The 20601-nt window shown below is 40.0% G+C and overlaps 1 protein-coding gene across 1 annotated transcript in view; it reads right to left on the reverse strand.

The window, feature by feature from the left end:
* Nucleotides 1-20601, reverse strand: part of adgrl3.1 (adhesion G protein-coupled receptor L3.1) — a 140219-nt gene that overhangs the window by 19058 nt on the left and 100560 nt on the right. The window contains exons 11-16 of the mRNA XM_059338568.1: nucleotides 17576-17759; nucleotides 12493-12615; nucleotides 12078-12283; nucleotides 8443-8619; nucleotides 7246-7455; nucleotides 1456-1676 (exon numbers count right to left, since the gene is read on the reverse strand). Of these exons, the coding sequence (XP_059194551.1) occupies nucleotides 1456-1676; nucleotides 7246-7455; nucleotides 8443-8619; nucleotides 12078-12283; nucleotides 12493-12615; nucleotides 17576-17759 (1121 nt within the window). The remainder of the gene's footprint in view (nucleotides 1-1455; nucleotides 1677-7245; nucleotides 7456-8442; nucleotides 8620-12077; nucleotides 12284-12492; nucleotides 12616-17575; nucleotides 17760-20601) is intronic.

The following is a 20601-nucleotide window of genomic DNA, read 5'->3' on the forward strand; positions in this document are numbered from 1 at the left end:
AGAGCAGACAGTTTGTTTTGGAGGTGGGCTTAAAGAGACAGGCGCTTAACGAAGCGTTTCGGACACAGGGTGAACACAAGTATCTTCAGACAGACAGTATGAGAAAAATAATGCGTTTTTCGAACATTGAAGCATGTAAACATGTTCTAGTAGAAAGCTAAAATACAAGTATAAACCTGAAAATGAGCATAATATGTCCCCTTTAAACCCTATCTATCTTCTCAGGGCAAGTCTCCTAGTCTGTTAGCTAATGGCATGCAGTCTGATTATTCATCCAGAGCTTGGCATTCAGACTCTCATGTTTTAATGATAATCCCATAATGAAATATTGATCTAAGTGGCGTACGAACTGGTGTGGCTTGACGGTTAAACAACGCTAAATTCAACTCTTTTCCCCCCCGTCTTCAAACCTTTACGAGTCGATGTGTCGCTGCGAGCTCTTAACTACAAAGGGCCCCAAGAGCAGCAGAGAGCGTGAGCATTTGAGCATGTGAATCATTTAACAGTCCTATAGTGTCCCGTCATTTTTCTCTTTCTATATGGAGCCGCTCATTTATAAGCAATAAGACTTTTTTTCCAAGTTCTTAAAGGCAATGTCCACATTGTTAATGTCCTCTTTAGTCTTTATGATTTCATATTCACAGAAAAAAGAGGAGAGGTCACGGACATGTATAGTGCACCATATACATTATATGCACATTATGCATATAATATGCATAGGCACTGTATGAATAAAATGGTGGCCTTTTTACAGATTCCCAGGATGAATGGAGTGGACAGTTCACGCATGTGAAAGTCATATTATGTTCACTCCGCTGTATTTGTAGGTGGCCTATTATGCATACATTTCGTATGAATGAGTTGCTGGCTGACTTTTCTTGGATTCACCATGTGTCTCGGGTTGGAAGTCAAGCATGCATGAATACGTTACCACATGCTCTTAATGTATGTCCTCATCCCACTCACTACTCTGCTTCCTCCAGGGGAAGCCAGCTTTTTTTTTTTTTTTTATCACACACAAGTGCAAACCAGTACGGACGTGTATACGCCCTGGCAGGCTATTCCATCACTCCCTTGTCCATCCCTCCATTCTCACACTCTCACACTAAAACCCCTCCTTGTCTCACTCAATCTGCTCCACTGTACACCCCCCTCCTTCCCTCCCGCCCGTTAAATCCCTCCATATTCACACATTGTCGTTGCTACGCTCATGCAGTCACTCTGTGGTGGGTCCTCCCCTGCTTGTCCCCATAACCCCCCCTCCCTCTTCCTAATTCTCTGCCTCTCTCCCCTCTCAACCTCTCTGTATTGACTCTTCAGAAGTGCCACAGCTTGTAGAGTCCACTGTGGCAGCCAAAATGACAGCAGGCACTCCAGCCTCCCTCCCTTCCTCCCCGGCCCCGTCATCCATCCTTCTTTCACGCTACGCTCTTTTCGCCACCCCTCTATCCTTACACTCGGTCGGTGCCGTAGCTCCTGTAGTCCACTGCAGCCGAGACGGCCACTATGACAGCAGGCACTCCGTAGCCTGCCAGGTAGAAGTACTTAGTCCTGGAGTGTTCGCTCTCAAACACCTCTACCAGCATGATGTAGAGCTGCACCCCTTCCAGGAACATCCAGGTGAAGGCTGCCAAGAAGAAGAAATGGAGCAATGCTGCGAAGACTGCACAGGCAATCTGGTGAGGGAAAGAAAAGATGGAGAAAATTTAAAAATACAGTGACGCATATGATAATGCACAGGAAATATTTTATCTGGTGGACAGTTGCAGTGATGACTTATAAAGTGTAAAGAGGACACAAACAGTGCATGCGATGTCTGAGTCAGACTGAGAAAGTAATCATTTATCATATTCACATAAGGAAGGAAATGTGAGGGATTAACAGTTGGGCTGCCAATACTGGTACAGGGAGAGGATAAGGCAAAAAGAAATGAAACTCACAATCATAGTATACTATAACAGCAATTACAGGCGACAGACGGACTTAAAATCACTTCAAGATAGCAATATTAGTCACGCCTCCTTTGCTCTTTACTTCACGTCTACATCTACAAAGTCATCTACGAAGATAAATGAGAAAATAGAAGTGACAAGTAGGTGCTTCAGCCTTTGCTGATTGTCCACAATTCAAACAGAAGTACTTTCAAAGGGGGCTGAGAGAGAAGGGTGGGGGACGGATTTGTGAGGAGGACGAACGGCTTGGCAACACTGTTAAGAATACAATATCATTTTGTCAATGCCAACGATGGAGAAAATGTGTTGAACTGCTGAAAAAATGTCTCAGGAATGAAACAGAAAGAGCACACATGCAATTCTTGACACATTTTTGGAAAACACCAGCCGTAACATCAGTTTAGACACTGAATACTTTTCTTCATTATTTCTTGCGCCAAGGAGGTTATGTTTTCAGTTTGGTTCGTTTTTCTCTTTATCTGTCTGCAGGATTGTGGGAAAACTACTTTCCCGATTTCCATTAAACCTGGTGGAAGAGTGTAGCACATACACAATTTATTTTTCACTTTCATTAACATTGCAAGCAGGGGCATTTGTGCCTTCATGTGCTATTCGAAATCAGAAAAAGGGATTCCTGAACATGTTTCTTGGAACCCCTGATTTGTTTCTTAGCTCTTTACTGTCATAGAATGTATTTTCATGAAGTGCTTTATATGATTTCTGACAAAACCTTTGCAGTGACATGAGAAGAACGCCGTTTTCAACATATGACTGCAACAAACTTTTAACACTTGACATCTGCTATTGTACCCTACATCCCAAATGCTGTTTTAAACATCATGATTGCTGTTTTGAGCACGTTGTTAATGCTGTAAATTGGATATGTTTAGCCACCAAAACAATAATCCTAAGGTCAGGGGAAAAGAATAGGAAGGAGAAACTCTACTTCAGACACAGCTTCTATCAATGGGACACGAACATGATCAGCGGTTTGACCAATCTGCCACTCCTCTTGGTTTTTACCATTATGTTGCTTCCTCTATTAATAATACTTCATGAAAAACCTACGAAATCCAGTGCATTACTTTTCGTAGGAAATCATACAAAGTGTTCATGAGGACAGCCTGTGCCATGCAAATACTGCAAACTGCTATCAAAGTGTTAAAAACACCACTGCTTCTTAGTAGTGTCCATGTTGTTTCCACACTATGACTTAAAGTCATGAAAACACCAAAGACACATCCGTACAGCAAGTGAATGCACCATTGGCCTTGGTGGTGGTCTGCGCTTGAGTGTCATCCAAGTTAGAGCTGAACTGCATAATCAAAACACTGTTCAAGTTCTTCATTTAGTTTCTTGTGAAATGGCAATTGTCCAATATCGAATAAAAACTAACATTCACCCACCTGTACCAACCGGTGGTTATACATTCACGCTGAAATTGAGTAAATGGATTTTAAATCACATTGTTAGTAGCCAGTGAAAAGTGACGGATGAAAGGGATGTAAAAGAGTTAGAGAGGCAGATGATAAAATACTCAGAAAACCCTGTGAAAGAGTCTCCTGAATTAAAAAAAAAAGAGAGAGCAGCAAAAGATGAGCAGCGGGAAAAAAATGAAAGAGGGGTATCAAACCTAAAACCGCATGAACAATTTAGGCAATAGGATGGGAAGGAAAGAGATGTGCTTAAAGAAAAGAAGGCGAGGAATGAATGAGCTGTGAGATCTGGCCCGCCACGTTCATAGCAATGTTCTAATCTAAAGAGTCACTCCTAAATCATTGAATGGGAGAGCTAACAGACAGACTTTTATAATGGAGGGGTTTGCAGCGAGAGACAATTACCTAATGTCTGAGAGACAATGAGTTTAGGGGGCGAGGGAGTCACTCATTTCCATTCCTAATGATCGCACAGTGTAGCTTACACACACACAAAGACACACACACACAGGTAAAAAAGTGGCTGCTTATGCAAAGTCATTTAGTTTTTCCTGCTGGAATTACTGGCTTAACCGGCGGCGAGCTAAGTGACGCTGAAGATGTTAATGGAGGTCACAAATAGTCACCAGTAATTAACGAGCGCACACAAATACGGCGGCGCACATACATACAAAGCAACATGATCCCTCCCACACAAACACACGCACAGACATAGAGAAACCTCAATGTCAAAACAAGTAAATAATGTTTCCTCATTGAATGCTCAGCGGGAGACAAAGGCCTGGGGCTGCTCTAAGTCTTTTTGAATACTACGGAGGGGATAAAGGAGACAGCCCTGAGCACTTCCTCCCCCACAGACATATACTCCATAATGATTGAAACAAATAAAACAGAGGCTAACTAGCTTTTAGCAAAGGTCTAAACATAATACAGTAAGTCTGTGACATCGCACACCAAGCTTCCCTACACTAGATGTTGATTATATTTGGGTGACCTTGCCCAGAGGAATTAAACGAGAGTGTCTCATCGGAGAATCTGACCCATACGGTTTTTGTGTAAGAGCTCGCATCCAAGAGAGGTTTAAACTCCTAATCCATGATTGGCGTATTGAATGCGAACCATATGGATTATACAAGATGGGCTGTGACTGGAATGCAGACCATGTGGACCCTGATTTGTGTTGAGCCAAAACTGCAGTGTGCATCATTGGGGATGGAGCTTGATATCAGTAGCTTCTTTTTCCACATAGATTTTTATTTTGTTCCCTGCTCTTCTGCAGCTGCGAGTTGCAAAAAGCTTAGCGCAGTTCCACATGAGCAGCAGAGGTCATGCATCATTAACTGTAATAGAAAGTCCAAATCTGGTAAGGTTTGGGTAGTGGGAGTGAAAAACAGAAAAGTGAGCAATTAGGTTATACCTAGTGAAGTTATTTTAGCTCTTTTCGCACAAGCCTTAATGGCTGCAGAGAGTGGCACAACTGTTAGAAGCAAATTGAGTCCACTTGAGCCAGTCAACCTGCTACTCTAAAGAAGGCTGATATTAGCAGAGGGCCTAATAAGTGCTATGTCCATGGAGATGTAGAGCATGCTGCATTCAGGAACAGTTGTTACTTGAATGCAAAACTCTGAAGAACTCTCTCCCTCTGAAGAAAAAGGATCACTGTATTACTAATCTCTATAGACATATCTACATATGAAAGCAGAATCTGTTGGCAATGGGACAAGTTCTTGGTATTGGGAGCTTTCTGTTCCCTGTTTGTAGTCTGAGTTGTATCAACCAATTATGTATAAGCAGTCTTTGATTGCATGTAGGTAAACAGTCCATGTGGAAAACAAAAGAGAAAGAAGGTATTGGCCGAAATACAATCACGGAACCCCCGGCTATAGCATGACAAATATTTAGCTTTTTAGTAGCTATTTTTTTTACAATTTATCTGTATTCATATGAAGATAAATTATAGGGATTGCCGTCTGGATCTAAAACACCTACAAAAAGTATCTGTTAAGTTAGCAGTTGGATTGTAAACAATGACTGGAACACGGAAGAGAAATTCTCGTCCTTGATATGAACTGGCAACACCAGAACCCCCAAAATATTGGCAGTTGCTCCCAGAGACAAAACTGTCGTCTAACTGATAGTCCACAGGTTCCAAGTAGGGCTGGGTGATATGGAGAATATAAAATATCACAGTATTTTCGATCAGATAGCTCGATATTGGTATTGTGACTGTATTTTAGCGCTTTCACTAAATATTTGCACAATGATTTTTGATAAATAATCATCAGTAATGTGGATATACAGATTAAGTGGGTAAATTAAACTGATAGAAACAGTCTGGTCAGCTCAGAAAATGACATCACTTTGTTGTAATGCAGCTTCTAAAACCAGGAAATGGCAACACTTATGACATTGGGATATCCAAAATCTATATTTATTGGATATCTAGTCTCATATGACTATATTGATATATTGCCCAGCCATAGTTCTGAGATTCTTGTAATTACTCTGATACACAAAATGACTCATGGGCAGTTCAGACTGACACAGTAACCCAGAATAAACCCCAAGGTTGGTCTGAATGTCGACATGCATTATATGAGCTGGCCTGGCTCTGCTCTTGAGCCATCACAGTACACTACTAGAGATTTAATGAACTATGTTTTTACACTTACAACTAAATTCATGTGTAATCTCTATGGACACATTACTATTCAGTACTATAAACCTTTATATTACATATTGGCTGCATAAATGTCACATACACATAAATTCTGCTCGTCTCTACCTCAGAGATATTTAAAAATGATTCATTTCACAGCGTAAACTTTTTATAAGAACACCAAGACAGCCCTCTAATATGAACGGTCAAATGCAGGTTGAACCCATATTCACCATCTTATCCTCACTGTTTGTGAAAGTTGTATTGCTCTGCGAACATCCCCCTCACAACTAACAGGATTCCCTGGCAAAAGAGATAGACTGCAGCTTCTGTAGCCTGAGGGGGGAATGACTAACAAAAGCAACAGAAGACTGAAGCACAGCATAAACATCAGCTAAGCTAAAACAAAGCAAATACATAAGCCTTAATACATTATCTAGCCAATAAACAAGTCTGTGTAATATGCACTTTGGATTGTGAATCACTTCTGCTGCAATTGGTAACAGACCATAGAACAGGCAATTTATGCTTTTTATACTCTACTTTTTATTATATTTGAGCTAACCTGCCATTCAAGAATCACAACAACCTGATTGGAAAGTAATGTTTTTGTCTCATTTTCTGCTTTTGTTGGTATTTGTTGCTGAATATCCTGCACACTGCAAACTGTAAAATGATTACTCTAACACTTGTTAGTAATTATGTGATGTCAAATTGAGCATGTGCAGCACAAACAACGGCATTGTAAACCCTGTTTCTGTTGTTTCCTCCTTCACAATTTACGGGAAGAAAAAATGTTGCACAATCAAGGCTGGTTTGTATTAAAAAATATGGTTTGTTTAACAGTCACTCAGAAAAATTCCTGTTTTCAAATTATTCCGGGAACACACAATGTAACAAATCTGCTGCTTCTTATTCATGTGGCTACGATGTGGTCAACCACTGACAGCAAGTTAGTAAATATTTCACAGTTTACTCTGCCAACAATGCAGTATGATCAGTGGTATTGGTCAGTGGATAGTTATGCCAAAACTGTGCCAACACAGCATGAATAAAACATTTTGAAATGTAGCCTGTGTGCAAAATATTTGCTTTTATTTATCTATTTCATCGTCTCCAAAAAAATGATGGACCGTCCATAGCTTGTAATCAGAAGAATATGCATGCCCACATGCTGTATGTTGCGCAGAGCTCTTACCGGTTGGTCGGCCCTGTTGATCCCAACCAGGAACAGTGACTCAGCGATGAAGAGGCTGATGCAGAGGTTCTTGTGGATGGTGTTACGGTCGCTCTGCAGCCCGCGGAAGAAGCAAAAGGTGAAGATGCAGATAAGCAGGCAAACCAGTGACAGCAGGATTCCCACCCATGTGATGACGTCCAGCAGCAGGTCGTGCATGCTGTCTGCCTTCTGTGGGAAGTGAAGGAAAAGCGAGACACAAGCATAAGTGGATTATGTAATAGTCATTTACAGCTACTATATTCACCATTGTTTACCTTTCTCAACACATGCATGCGTCATATTGCTGCAACATGAAACATACTAGAACAGACACAAACCCCACCACCTCCCCTGACTGATGCAAGTCTGGCTGTGTGTCGCTGAGCGTTCAGGGCCACAGTGTTACGCTGCGTTGCACAGGTGTGCTGGCTCTATCCATCAGTGTCCTGCAACCTGGCAGGCAGAGCAATGTTCAACATAGCACTGCTGTGATGGATCTACTGCTCAAACCCTCACACTGTGCTCACAAAGGGCTGCCAAGCTAGCTCTGACCATGACCCCTTTAGAAGTAACACACATCCTCTGGCCCAGAGGGAGAGATTGGGTGTCACACAATCTCCAGAGCTACATGAGCCGATTTGTGAGAAGGAACTTGGTCTTAACGTAACAAAAGAGGGAGACAAAAAGTGCTTATCCCACACACAGCGGGACAATAAGGTTTTTATCCACCGCCCACAGTGGCTCATGGATATCAAAATAAATGAGCCACTTCCACTTTCTGATCAGTAAAACACCTTTTTGTCATAATATCATCAGACCTGCTGCTTTTGTCTCTGGTGTAAGTGTGTATGGTTAATAAAGATACATCTGTTTTGGTAATCCGCAACTCCATCGAATGAATGTTTTAAGTGCATATTTTTTTGTCAACCCAATGTCATCATCTGGCTTGACGAATCAATTGTAAAATTTCTCCTGCCAAGTATGATTACTCAGTACTGACGAGTCTGGAGAGGTCTAATCTATTTTCCAGATGTTGTGGTCTCTTTCTCTTCCTTCCTTCCCCCTTTTTAGAATCTGTTGACCAGCCTCGCCAGCCACGGCTAATCAAATGATGAACGACTGACCCTTTGATCTTGCCCATCCCCGCCTGGCAGGCACCGCAGAATAAACGCCTACCTTCACCTCCACGTGGGCCATGAGCACTGCAAAGCTGGTGAGGTGTGTGCAGGAGCAGCTGGTGTGTGTGCGATTGGTGGCCAGCAGACGACAGTCCTGGGTAGACCAGAATCCCGTCATGGTGCGCTTGGAGTAGCTCCAGAATGAACAGTTGGGATTGAAGTTCTCTTCTGAATGCTAGGGGCAAGGGAGGAGGAGGAGGAGGAAGAGGCAAAAAAGTGAGAAATCGAGACAGGGTTGAAAAAAATTGAGAGAGAGGGACAAAGAGGAGGAACGGAGGGGGAGCAGAGAGGCAGAGAACAGATACTTAGTCATGGGGAGGTGGGAGGTAGAAACATGGAGTGTTGGGAGAGCCAAAGAAAGTGAGAAAATGGTGGGAGGAATTGGTGGAAAAAGGGATGGAGAGGAAGGAACACAGAGAGGGAGTCAAGCACACACAACAACAAAACAACAAACAGAAGGGACAGAATGCGAGAGTGCAGCAACAAATAAACATAGAGCCGTGGCAGGAGGCGACGGCGATGTGTCCGTGATTGTTGTGTGAGATTCTAAAGTGTAGGAGCTGCTTGTGTTGTGTAAACTGATGAAGCTGTGTGTGTTGGGTTTGTTAAGTTACTCTCAAAATGAGCAAGTGAATCAGTGAGGATTTCTTTGCTGCCAAAAAGCTGGATCACCAACTGGATCAACATTTGCTTGTTGAATGAGCAACATAAAAGTGTTGCATTGAGCGCCACAATTCATACAGTATGAGGCAATGTGGAATTATCCCCAAATTCAGTCTGAAATTATGGTCAATACCAGAGATGTTCTTGTGTCATTTGGGGCAAGTTAACATCAATCAAGTCAAGTCTGGTCAAACCGATATACAAGTCTTGCCAAGCAAATTTCAAGTCGGTTACAAGACTTTGAGATCTCTAAACAATGACGAGAAATTACTCAGCGTTTTAACATTTTGTAACACTTTATACTACATCCATGTCTATAATGCATTACAAACAAACTTATAATGCATTATATTATTATTATAATCTGCTAATAGCACTTGGTAATTATAATAAGCACTCATATATCCATCATATTTTATCAATGTAAACCTTACACATTATAAAACATTTGATTATTACTTTAAGTATAAAAGTATAAGTATAAGTTACAAGGTTAAGTATAAAAAGCTTTATAAGAGCTGGTCACTCCCTGACATTTTTGTGTGTCTGTAGTGCATTATAAACATACTTATAATGCTTATATACTACTAAAGACATAGTAGAACTGATCTGAATCACTCGGTAGTTTAGTTTTTAAGGGAAACATTAAATTAGTGAAATTTAAATGTCCATCATTTAATTGTGTCAAATTAGAGTAAATACATTTTTCTTATGACCCGTTAAATGAATAAATTAATTTGACAATGTTTTGTTCTTTTTCTTGCAAAAAGTTCATAGATTTTTTTTCCAATTTACATAAAGCAAACAATGGCCAATTAAAGTGACTAAAGATTACATTATAATGCATTGTAGCAGTGATTTTAATGTATTCTAAAAATAAATTTAAAAAATAGAATATATTTCAACTATGAGAATTATAATACAATATGATCCTCATCAAAATATCAGTGAGTGTCAGGCAACTAGTATTGTAATACCTTATGTCATTATAAAACGTTTTATATTGTGTTATAAACAATGATTAATATTGATGAGTTATTATACTTATAATTCATAAATAAGCATACTATAATGCATAATACATTATAGGTATGTTTAAAATGCATTATAGACATAGGATCATAACAATTATTACCAAGATTTTCTTTTTTATAGCTGCCTTAATTAATTTGTTTTTATGTAGCAAGAACTTTCAGTGCTTTGGCATAATTATATAATCAGGTAAGTGAAGCCCACAGCAATCAAAACCAAACCAAAGTCCTAATTTTTTGAGTTTGACAGTCTCAACTCTAGAGGCTATAAAAAGGACAGTGCTTCCTTTATTATACATTTTTCTTATTGTCAACAAATCCCATGAAAAGACCAAAATCATCAGTGCATTAATCCATTACTCAATATTTTCCAACTTCTGCAGCCTGTCTGTGGCACTCAAGCCAAATAACAATCTGTTCCTAATGAAGGATAACAAATACATTTTTTTAAAACCAGTCACAAACATTACTTTCTATTTTTTTTTAAAAGAGAGGCTAAATTCTTTCCTAAAACAGCTGGGCACTGTAGATTTTAGCAAAAGTTATCTAAAGAAGAGTAAACAGTGCAGTTGCTGGGACTATTCTCAGATGTGGATTAACACACATTTGGTGCTCTAGTGAGTATTTATAGCGGCAGAACAGTTTGTGTGAAATTGAATCAAAATAAACTACGGAGCCCGTGCTCATTCTTACGCCCAGGCTGCACTGAATGTGTAACATTCATGGAGCGGATGTTCTGGGTGAATGTATCTGCAGAATGCACTTTTTTTTACTGGCTTCGCCAGATGCATGCATACAAAAACATGACAAGGAGCTTTCGTTTTGGGATTATTTCACAGTGCAGTGAAACTTTTTTACAGAGTTTGTGTAAAACAGGTAAATTAACATCCTGTTGCAAACTGCCAGCTGTTGCTGGCAAAATAAATGCTGCTGTGAAAAAGCCCACAAAGTTTTTACCAGTAGATTAATTTTGAAATAATAAAAACACTTGACATGACATTTATTTTTTAGTGTACAAATCACAAGTTTCCTGACAATACTATAATACACGGTCGCCCATAAAGTTGGAATCATTTTGTTTTCAGACACAATCATCTGTTAATTTTGGTTTCATTTTTTATTGTGATATGTTTGGAAGAGATTGATTAATAAAGCTTTGAGAAGATATACACATTATCTTTCAAGAATAAATCACAATCATTTCATGGAAAGGGGTAAAAAATATTTTATTCCAACTTTATGGGCGGCCGTGTATAATATTATATTGTTTCTTGGAAAAAGATATTTGCCAATATCACAAAGCGAGACACAATATGATTTCAATTTAGGATTAAGTTCAGGGGCTTGTGATCGGTATAAAACAAGATTATATGCGCAGTTACATTTTTATCAACTCAGAAAAAGCTACAAAAATATTATTTGCTGAGATCAAACACTTAAAAAAGAAACAATCTATTGTTTATAATAAAAAGAATAAATATAGGGGAGGGAATTTCAAAATATTGGCATATCTTAAAGATGATATGTATTGATTTCTTTCACTTTGCATGAATTGAGGATCATTAATATCACTACCAACCTCACCCCTTCCCTTTGTGTAAAATGCTCTGCAGACCTTGTGTAAAAAATATAAATAGAAGACTTCCCTATTATTATAGACATATTGCTCTGTATCACCTTCATTGATTTTTGTTGAAGTGTAGTGTTGTAGTAGCCACAGTGTGAACGGTCCATGTACACATTTTCAGTGTAGCGTCAGATGAATAAAGAAAGTGTGGCTCATTTATGAATTTTTCTAAAGTTTTTGGACGGCAGTGAAGGTCAATGGCACTGAGGTGTAAAGTATTTCAAGCTTATTATCAGCCTTATCCTTTCACCTCTACTTCCGTCTCATTATCTTTATTACTAAAAACAAGTTGTCACCTTGCCCCTTTCTTACCTGCAGGTGTTTGACAGTGAAGACCACTGGTTCGGACAGGTAAACCTTATTGCTCTCCTTGTTAATGGATGCTGTGATGACCGGGGAGTTGACGATTACAGAGTAATTAGGGTAGACCGCCTCGCTGCTCAGTCTGACGCTTGCGTTCTCAGTGGACAGGTAGGCCCCTAAATTCCTGTACAGTACAAAGGCCATCCTGATCTCACCTGTAAGGAGACACACGGGAACAAGGAGGAGGTGGTACTTTAATCATCGGCTTTAACCGTGATGACAGAAATAGACGGTGGATGTGAGAGAAAGAGAGATTGCATGCGGGGAAAGAAAAGTGTGTTAGACAGAGATAAATATATAGAGAGAGGTCGTGGACCCCATAGTAAGAGTGAGAGGAAGAGAGAATGTGAGATTTCTCTTCTACCGTTTCTGCCGTGCTGCTTGAGAGTGCTGGCTGACAGCTGGATGGAGTTTCCATGTAGCTCTGACTGAGGGAATGTCAGGTCTGCCAGGTTCCCATCCGTGCTTAGCCTGGCTACTTCCAGCTCTGAAACACACACACACGAACACACACACACACCTTAATGTCAAGTCTGAGCAAAGCAAGTTACATCAGGCCTGTTTTGCAGCCTCTTGTAATAACCATGTTTTCTCACTAAGTGCTTCACGGCAGAGCACAGGCATGAATCCTGCAGCGGCTTCTGGCTTCTTAAACAAAGAAAATGAAAAAAGCTGACATGCATCAAAGTGAAATAACTCGGATTTTTAAACTAAATAAGGCAACAATGTCTCCAGGCACTGGTCCAGCACATGGAGGTAGATAATCCAGCCTCTCTCTTGTATTGTGGGAATCTAATTTCACCATCCAGGTTCGTTAGCACATTCCCGATTGAGGCAGTGTAACACATTAGATAAAGTTTCTAATTAAGGACTAATTATACCTTTGCTGTATCGCTATCTTGTGCTTCTGAGTGATTTGGTGATTTAGACACCGCTTTCATGGTGAAAACAGCTTCTTGATCAAATAAACAACACAAGGACGTGCTCAGATGGAAATGAGAGTGGAGGAGGGGGAGGGGCAAGTGGAGGAGAGGGTGAAAGGAAAGGAAGTTGAGGAGGTCAGCTGGAGAGAGGTGAAAAAAAAGAAAAGAAAAGAGGGGAGTCAGAGACGAGCGTGCGAGGTGGGAAACGAGCAGATATGTTGCGAGGAGAGGACTGGAGTGGTGATAGGCGGAAAGAGGTCTATGTTCTCCCACAGATCACAATAGATAGGGCACAAAGGCAAGAGATGCTAAGGTCTGGGAGAGAGGAAATGGAGGCAGGCAGACGTAAACACAGACACTGATATGCCAACACTGGCAGAAAGACAGAAAAACACTGGTTAAGTGTCCCTTACTTGCACATGAGCCAAACTAAACATTCAAGCCATACGCGCATTAACACACCGACCCATGCACATACATGCACACACACACATCCACACCCACACACAGCGGCGGGGTATCAAAACACGCTGAGTCTAATCTAATTAAAGCATCCTTGTCATGACAATCCTCCTCCTAAGAAACACACTTGTTCATTATCGTTATCACACACGCACGCTGTTACCACTGTGTTATCCTTTCAAATCACTGTTTTGCTTCTAATAATAACACTATTTATTCATCTGCCTAATACAGCGCCGCACACTCGCACACTCGCACACTCGCACACTCGCACAAACAATCTAACACAATAATATCACCTACAGTAGCTGCAATGGCTTCTTTAAAAATGTGTCATTCAAATAATTTATTCCTGTCGTTCATTCTCCTCTGGAAGAAAAAAAAAAAAAAAAAAAAATGGAGGGCTTAAAAAGTGCAATGAGGAGAGTAGAGAGGGAGGAGACGGAGAGAGAGAGGGAAGTGAGGATGGAAGACGAGAAAGAGAGAGATGAGAGGCGGTTATGAATAAAAGTGAGAGATAATCACGGTGGATCTGCCCACTGGATTAGCTGGGAGGGAAGATTAACGGCACAAAAAGGAGAGGAATGCGGAGACAAAATTTTCCACAAAAAGATGATTTCCTGTTTTAAGTTCTTCAGAGATGTGGTAGCCTACATCTCGATGACTGTTTATATAACCATATTTATGTGGTGCGTTCAGGAGGAGAAAAAAATTGGAGGAGATACAAGTCTGAAATGATTATGTAAGGTGAAACTGTGTAGGATGGCAGTTGTTGGGAATGAACTGTTGTACTGAAACTCAAGGGAGAACGAGATACATGCATGTTGTAAGGACTGACTTTGGGGAATCAGTCTCTGCTGTCTGTCTGCCACAAGCGGAAAAAAACGCTGTAATGTTATCACCACGTCACGTGACTTAAACTGATTTCATTTCTTACTGATGCGAAAGTGAGCAAAAAAAACCCTCAGAGCGTCATTTGACATTCCACCACCGCCATCACCCTGAAGCATGCACTCATCCACTGCTCTCTTTTACTCATCATCCTCACTCCTCCTGCTCCTCCTTCGTGACTTTCCATCTCCTACTGGGTTACATACAAACCCAGTGAATCCTAGTAATGGGGAGATGAATTGTAGGAACTTGTGAAATATCAAATCAAAAGAGGAGTAAACAGGAAAAATAATCAATGGAAGCATAAGTGAGTGCATCTCGCTGGTCTGGGTGCAGATGAAAAGATGGCTCGCCGATATATCATCACTTAAAGGCATGAAAAGGCAAAGAGGGCTTTTGTTCTCCCGTATTTCTGCCTTATTCTATGGCCCAATGATGAGAGGATCAGTAAGAGAGGATATAGGAGAGATGGAGGGAGGAGAGGAAAGTGATGTGCACAACGCCATAATAACTAGCTTTGTTCTGCTTTGTCAATTCCGCCTACAAGCGGAGGGAAGAAAATACGGGAAAAATAAATAAATAACTATTATTGTCTCTGGCAAACAATTCATCCCTGCCTTAGACGCCTCGAGGCCAGTCTTTTTTCCCCCTTGCATTTTGTTAGATGAGGATGGGTCTCTGTGGAGCTGACCCTTCAAAACCTCTCACACAACAACCTGGTCCTCTTCATCATCACCTCTCTTCTGACAGCTTTACAAGCCCGCTCTACATAATACAGCAGGCGCGTACAGCTGTTAATACATTTATGTCTACCGCACATGCTGTTTTGGGAATGCTTCCCGAATTTTGAATTTTTGCACAAACAGATGATCATTCCTGATAAATGTACTCACAACTATATTTATATGAGTTACTGGTTCTTTCCTTCTCTGTTTTTTGCTTCTATACAGATGTTTGTTGATAATATTTTTGCAAAAATTAGTAATTTGAGTGTAGAATCAACAGTGGGACCAGTGAATGGCAGCAGGCTTGAGGCTGGGTTCCAGTAAAAGTGGTAAATTACCAGTAAATGATCAGGCCCACCAGGTCAGGGGGAGGTTAAAGTGTACAGATGAAGGTCAGGCAAAGGTCAATACAATATAAATATAAATGCCAACAATTTACTTTTTGACTTATTTAACTGACAATAGTAAACAGTATATGTATATGTATTTGCATGATAAATTAATGTATTGCTATAATAAAATACATTTCAACTTGTCATCTAATACACCAGCCCCCGCAGTTACTGTGGAAATGGTTTGGACTGTATATTTTTTTCACTCATCAGTGTGAGTAAGATGTGCAGCCGACACATGTGCCGCTTCTCTAAAGATGTATAGTGAACCACAGCCTGACTAGCCAAGTCAAAATGCCTCACCAAAAATCAGAGGCTCAAAAAATAAAAGACAGAGTACAGAGAGAACAAGAAAATGAAAGGAGCAGAGAGGCAATAACACATTTTCTGGCCAAAAAAGTCCTGCGAGGAAGTACCAGGTATAACAGGCGGAGCTGGATGTGACAAAGATGAGGAGCGAGGCAGGAAGCAAATAAAAGTTTCCAAGCTAGAGTAAAGAAACTAACAGATAAAACTACATGGCCCAAGGCTTTAATTGCTGCTCCATCCTATCTTGTCGGGAAGCAGCTTAAAAACACTCACACCTGCATACTGTGGTTGCTATACAATTGAATAAACTGGGTGATGTTGGTGTTAGAGTTAAGGGTGGGTGGTCGTGGTGCTGGAGTGGGTTTGAACGAGGGGCTTAATTTGGAAGGTTTTATCCCACTGTCCATAATTCCTGAAAATTACTCAACACATTCCCGTTAATTCTAACGGTTATGTTTTTGTATTTATCAAATTCCCCTTGCCATTCTGTATCAACCCATTCTGACACAAAATTGGATGCTGTTTCAGTAAGCAAAATGAGCTGCTTGTGTTTGAAATATGTTGAAATGTGCACCGTTTTAGTCCTATTTTAGACTGAGATACATGAAAAAAAAGATTGTTATCTTTGACATCCTTTAATGTTATTTAGGGAATAACAGATTATTCTGTTATTGTCCATTGCATTCATGCACACAAATTATTCATTTTACATGGTTGTTTATCAAGTAAAACATTGAAAAATTATAAAATATTAACACTAAGGAATCAATGTGAATTTCTTTGTGTGAGAAAAAATAGTCTTTATGTAAAATCTACACAATATTTGAACACAAAATACTGAAGACAGTATTATAGTTATGTTTAATATTTATACATATATTTGATTTGCAGAAAGGTTTGCCACCTGGCCAACAAGTTCAATGTCACTTCTGCTTCTGTACTTAAATATTTCATCTTCTCATTGAATTATCCAGTACATCCTGTAGAATATTAATGTAAATTATTTATTATGCAATCAGGTAGTTGTTTAGGCAGTCCTGTTCCTTGTGCTGTTTAGCTCAGATCCCTGCTAACAAACTACTACTACTACTCAGAAATTAAAATATATTTTAAAAGTTTAAAAGCGAATCCTGCATATGTTCCTCTCCTAACAGTGCAACATGTCCAGTCACACATGTGTGTGATGTGTGTGTGTGTGTGTGTGTGTGTGTGTGTGTGTGTGTAATTGCACACATGAAAGATGATGATATTATTTGATGTGCTGTGAAGTTAGATGGTATACTTTGTTTCTGTTTTGAATTATAAAACATAGATCTGAGGTGGCGGTTTTAATAATGCCTGCAGTCAGCGTGGCTTCTTACTATGATATTACATCACATTCTTAGATCTTTAGCAGCCAGAGCTGGTTTATGTTATAATAAGATCTAAAACAAACAAAAACGACTGAAGAAAGAAAACTGTATGAAATCTAAGAAATAAATGTTGTAGAAATTCTTCTCTCTAAATTGCATTCAAGTAAAGTCAACAAAAAAACTTTTGTTCCAGTCGAGCCATTCTTCGCGTTCCTACAATTCAGCACCTGAGACTTGCCCACTGCAGCCTTCAACACTTGGCTGCTGTGTAGCATCACCAGAGCAAATGGAGGTTAAGTGCCTTGCTTGAGGGCATCTCAACAGGATCCTTGACAGTTTCAGGGTCCAACTGAGTTTGAATAACGGGAGGCAACCAAAATGAAATGTACTCACGGATGTTGTCAGTGGTCTCCTGCACAGTGTCAGTCTTAAGGAGGTTGTCAGCTAACATGAAAGCCCCAGTCTCCACGGTGTCGAGGAGCAGAGTGGCCGAGTGCAGCTGCCCGCTGGTGGACAACTCTCTCCACGCCGCCTGGGCCCGTGGCTGCAGCAAATTATTCACCGTCTCCACCATGGCCTGGAGCAGCAGCAGAAACATATGGAAGTCACATGGAGGAAGCTAATGCTAACACCTCTCAGTCATGATGCTAATGTGAAAAATAATGCAAATCAACTCATAGCACAGAGAACATTGCTACACCACAACCACTGGAGACAGCAGTCAGTGGGATGCAACAGGGACAATGCAGTGGCGTTTCATTTATCATGTTGATAAATCATGACAACAAAAAATGTTAGCGATGCAAATGTGGCATTCCCATGCAGACATGACAAAGGCAAAAAGCACATCTGTTAAATAAAGTAGTGCTATATTTCCAAAGTTGTACTCCAAACTTTTTAAGGTTCATTATTTTTTTCCATCAGAATTCTCTTTCGAAAAGTGTTGTGATTGAAAATCCATCACAGATGTTCTGAAAATCAAGCTAAGCTAATTAGCTGATTGCAATCACCATGTGTCTACACCCCCAAACCTGGTTCATTTCTCTTTTTTTCCCTTCACCCCATTTTTTTTTAAAGCAACAGTCTTATCTTTGAGTTGGAAAACTTGTGCTTGAGGGTCTGAGAAGAAATTAGCGTTTTATCAGATTATGTCTGCTGGGTCATATCCAGCCGCGCACAACGGTTTTGAATCCAAAAATATTACCACACGGAGAAGAATTGGCTCGCGTAGATGAATTGCTCCCCGTGAAACAATACTTATTTTGTCTTCGGCTCACATTCCTTTATGCTCTTAAGAATTCACCTTCTCATTTTCAGACATGAAAACCACACACACAGACACACATCTTAAAAAAAAAACCCTGGGAGAGATAAAGAAACTGAGAGAAAAGAGAGCTGGTGGAGAGGGGAGGGAAGAAGAAGGGTAGAGCCATGGGAGAGCGATAAAACAGTCCAGTGAGTCCATGGTGACAGGCGTCCGCTGGGAACAAGGGAGGCGGAAAAGCGAATACAGGTGCTATCAAACACACACATCTCACACTCCCGTCTGTCTCTTTATTTTCTCTTCCTCAGACTGTAAACCACCGTTTCGGCAAAAGCACTCCCATCCCTCACTTATCTCTCAATGCTCTCTCATGAGGAGACAGGATGGGAAAGTGGGAAAAAAAAAGGAACGCAGGTGCCATTATACAAGCAAAAGGGGGTCCTGTGGGGAATTACAAGGGCAAGGGAGGAAGAGTGAGAGACATCAGTTTATTGGCATTCACACATCAACCATTTGACTTCCTCCCTGCCCCTTTCACTCAGGGTTAGGGAGAAGTGAGAGACCAGGAGGGAGGCGGGAAGACTTGCAACAGTCGATGAAGTAAAGAGTGTGTTCGTGTGTGTACAGTGGGTAGGCAAAGCGTCCTAGATAGAGAAACGCTGTAGAAGATGACTCATATGAGTGTTGAAGGCATGTGCTACAAAACGTGCAGTTGTCCTCTGAAATTAGAGCTAATCCTACCTGTTTATTTTGGGGGTGTGATATCCACATGTAGATACAGTATATCACACACACGAAATGGGTGCTTAGCCAACAAGCTAATATGATAATATTATGTCCTCTTTTAGCGCTAGCAGCTAATTAGCTGGGATGCATATCGGATGAGTTTGGGAGGGCTACATGTAAACAAAAACTAATTAATCCACTGCTTCAGCAAACAACCAGAATAAGCAGGAGTGGATATGAAGCACACACATGCATACGCATACACCAGCTAATCTGTTTCCGTAGTTTTCATTTAATTTGACAGAGGCTACGAGGTTCACTTTTTCTTTTTAAGGAAAAATATTGTATTTTTCTCACTTGGGCTGTGTTTAGCAGTTGTGTTCATTAATAATAATCAATTATTAATTATACCATTTTTAAGGAAAAATACATGCTTCTAAAATGTTAGGATTATTTTTCCTTTTCTTTATCGTATTGAACAATATGTTCCGACATTTTATTGATAAAATTAGTACTTGATTAATCTGGAAAATAATTTACATAATAATTGGCAATAGAAAATAACGTTAAATAATGTTCACTGGTTCTAGCTGCTCTTTTGTAACATTGTTAATTGCAGATCTTTGTGTTCTTTAATATGAGCAACTTAAAGACTTCTCCTTGTGCGCTTTGACATGACCATAATTATTATCATTATTAGGCTTTTATTATTATTATTACTATTAATAATAATAATAATAATAATAATAATAATGATAATAATAATAACAATAATATTACATATATTTAAATAACTTATTTAAGGGTTGAATTAACATACAGTCAGACAACATATTTCTAAAATAACATAAAAAAAAAAAAAAGAAACATAGAAAGAGAAAACAAAAAACAAATGTGGGCCAAAAAGGCCTTTTTTTTTAAACAGGAAAAGGAATGCGAACGCAGCTACCGTTTCTAGGCAACATGTCGTTTAAACCGTAAATCGTTGCAAAACGGTGCACACCTTTTGAGATTGAACGTACCCCTGCTCCACTTTCGGTCTGAGCCTAGCAGTTTGTCAATGTTACTGTAAAACAATGCAGCATAATAAAGAGTAACGTCGTTCAGGTTGACATTATTGTCCTCTTTCATAGTTTAAAAAAAAAAGTTGCAACTACAGGTGCACGCACTGGAACGTGGAACTCACCTTCTGAGACGTGTGTGAGGCCTGTCTGCTTTGGTCTTTTTCAGCTTTTTCAGGTTTTTGGTCTCATTCAGCTCAACATGTTTGAAAATGGTGAGGAGCGGTTTGCGTACGTTAGTATGTTTTGGGGGATGAAGGAGCCGATTGACGGGGACTCGCAGAATGGCGTTCAAACAGGTGAGCACAACTTTAAACATACTATGATGTCTGTCACTCTCCAGAGGAGGACGTCATCGTAGCGTATAT

This window comes from Centropristis striata, chromosome 1, assembly GCF_030273125.1.
Source record: "Centropristis striata isolate RG_2023a ecotype Rhode Island chromosome 1, C.striata_1.0, whole genome shotgun sequence".
NCBI lineage: Eukaryota > Metazoa > Chordata > Actinopteri > Perciformes > Serranidae > Centropristis > Centropristis striata.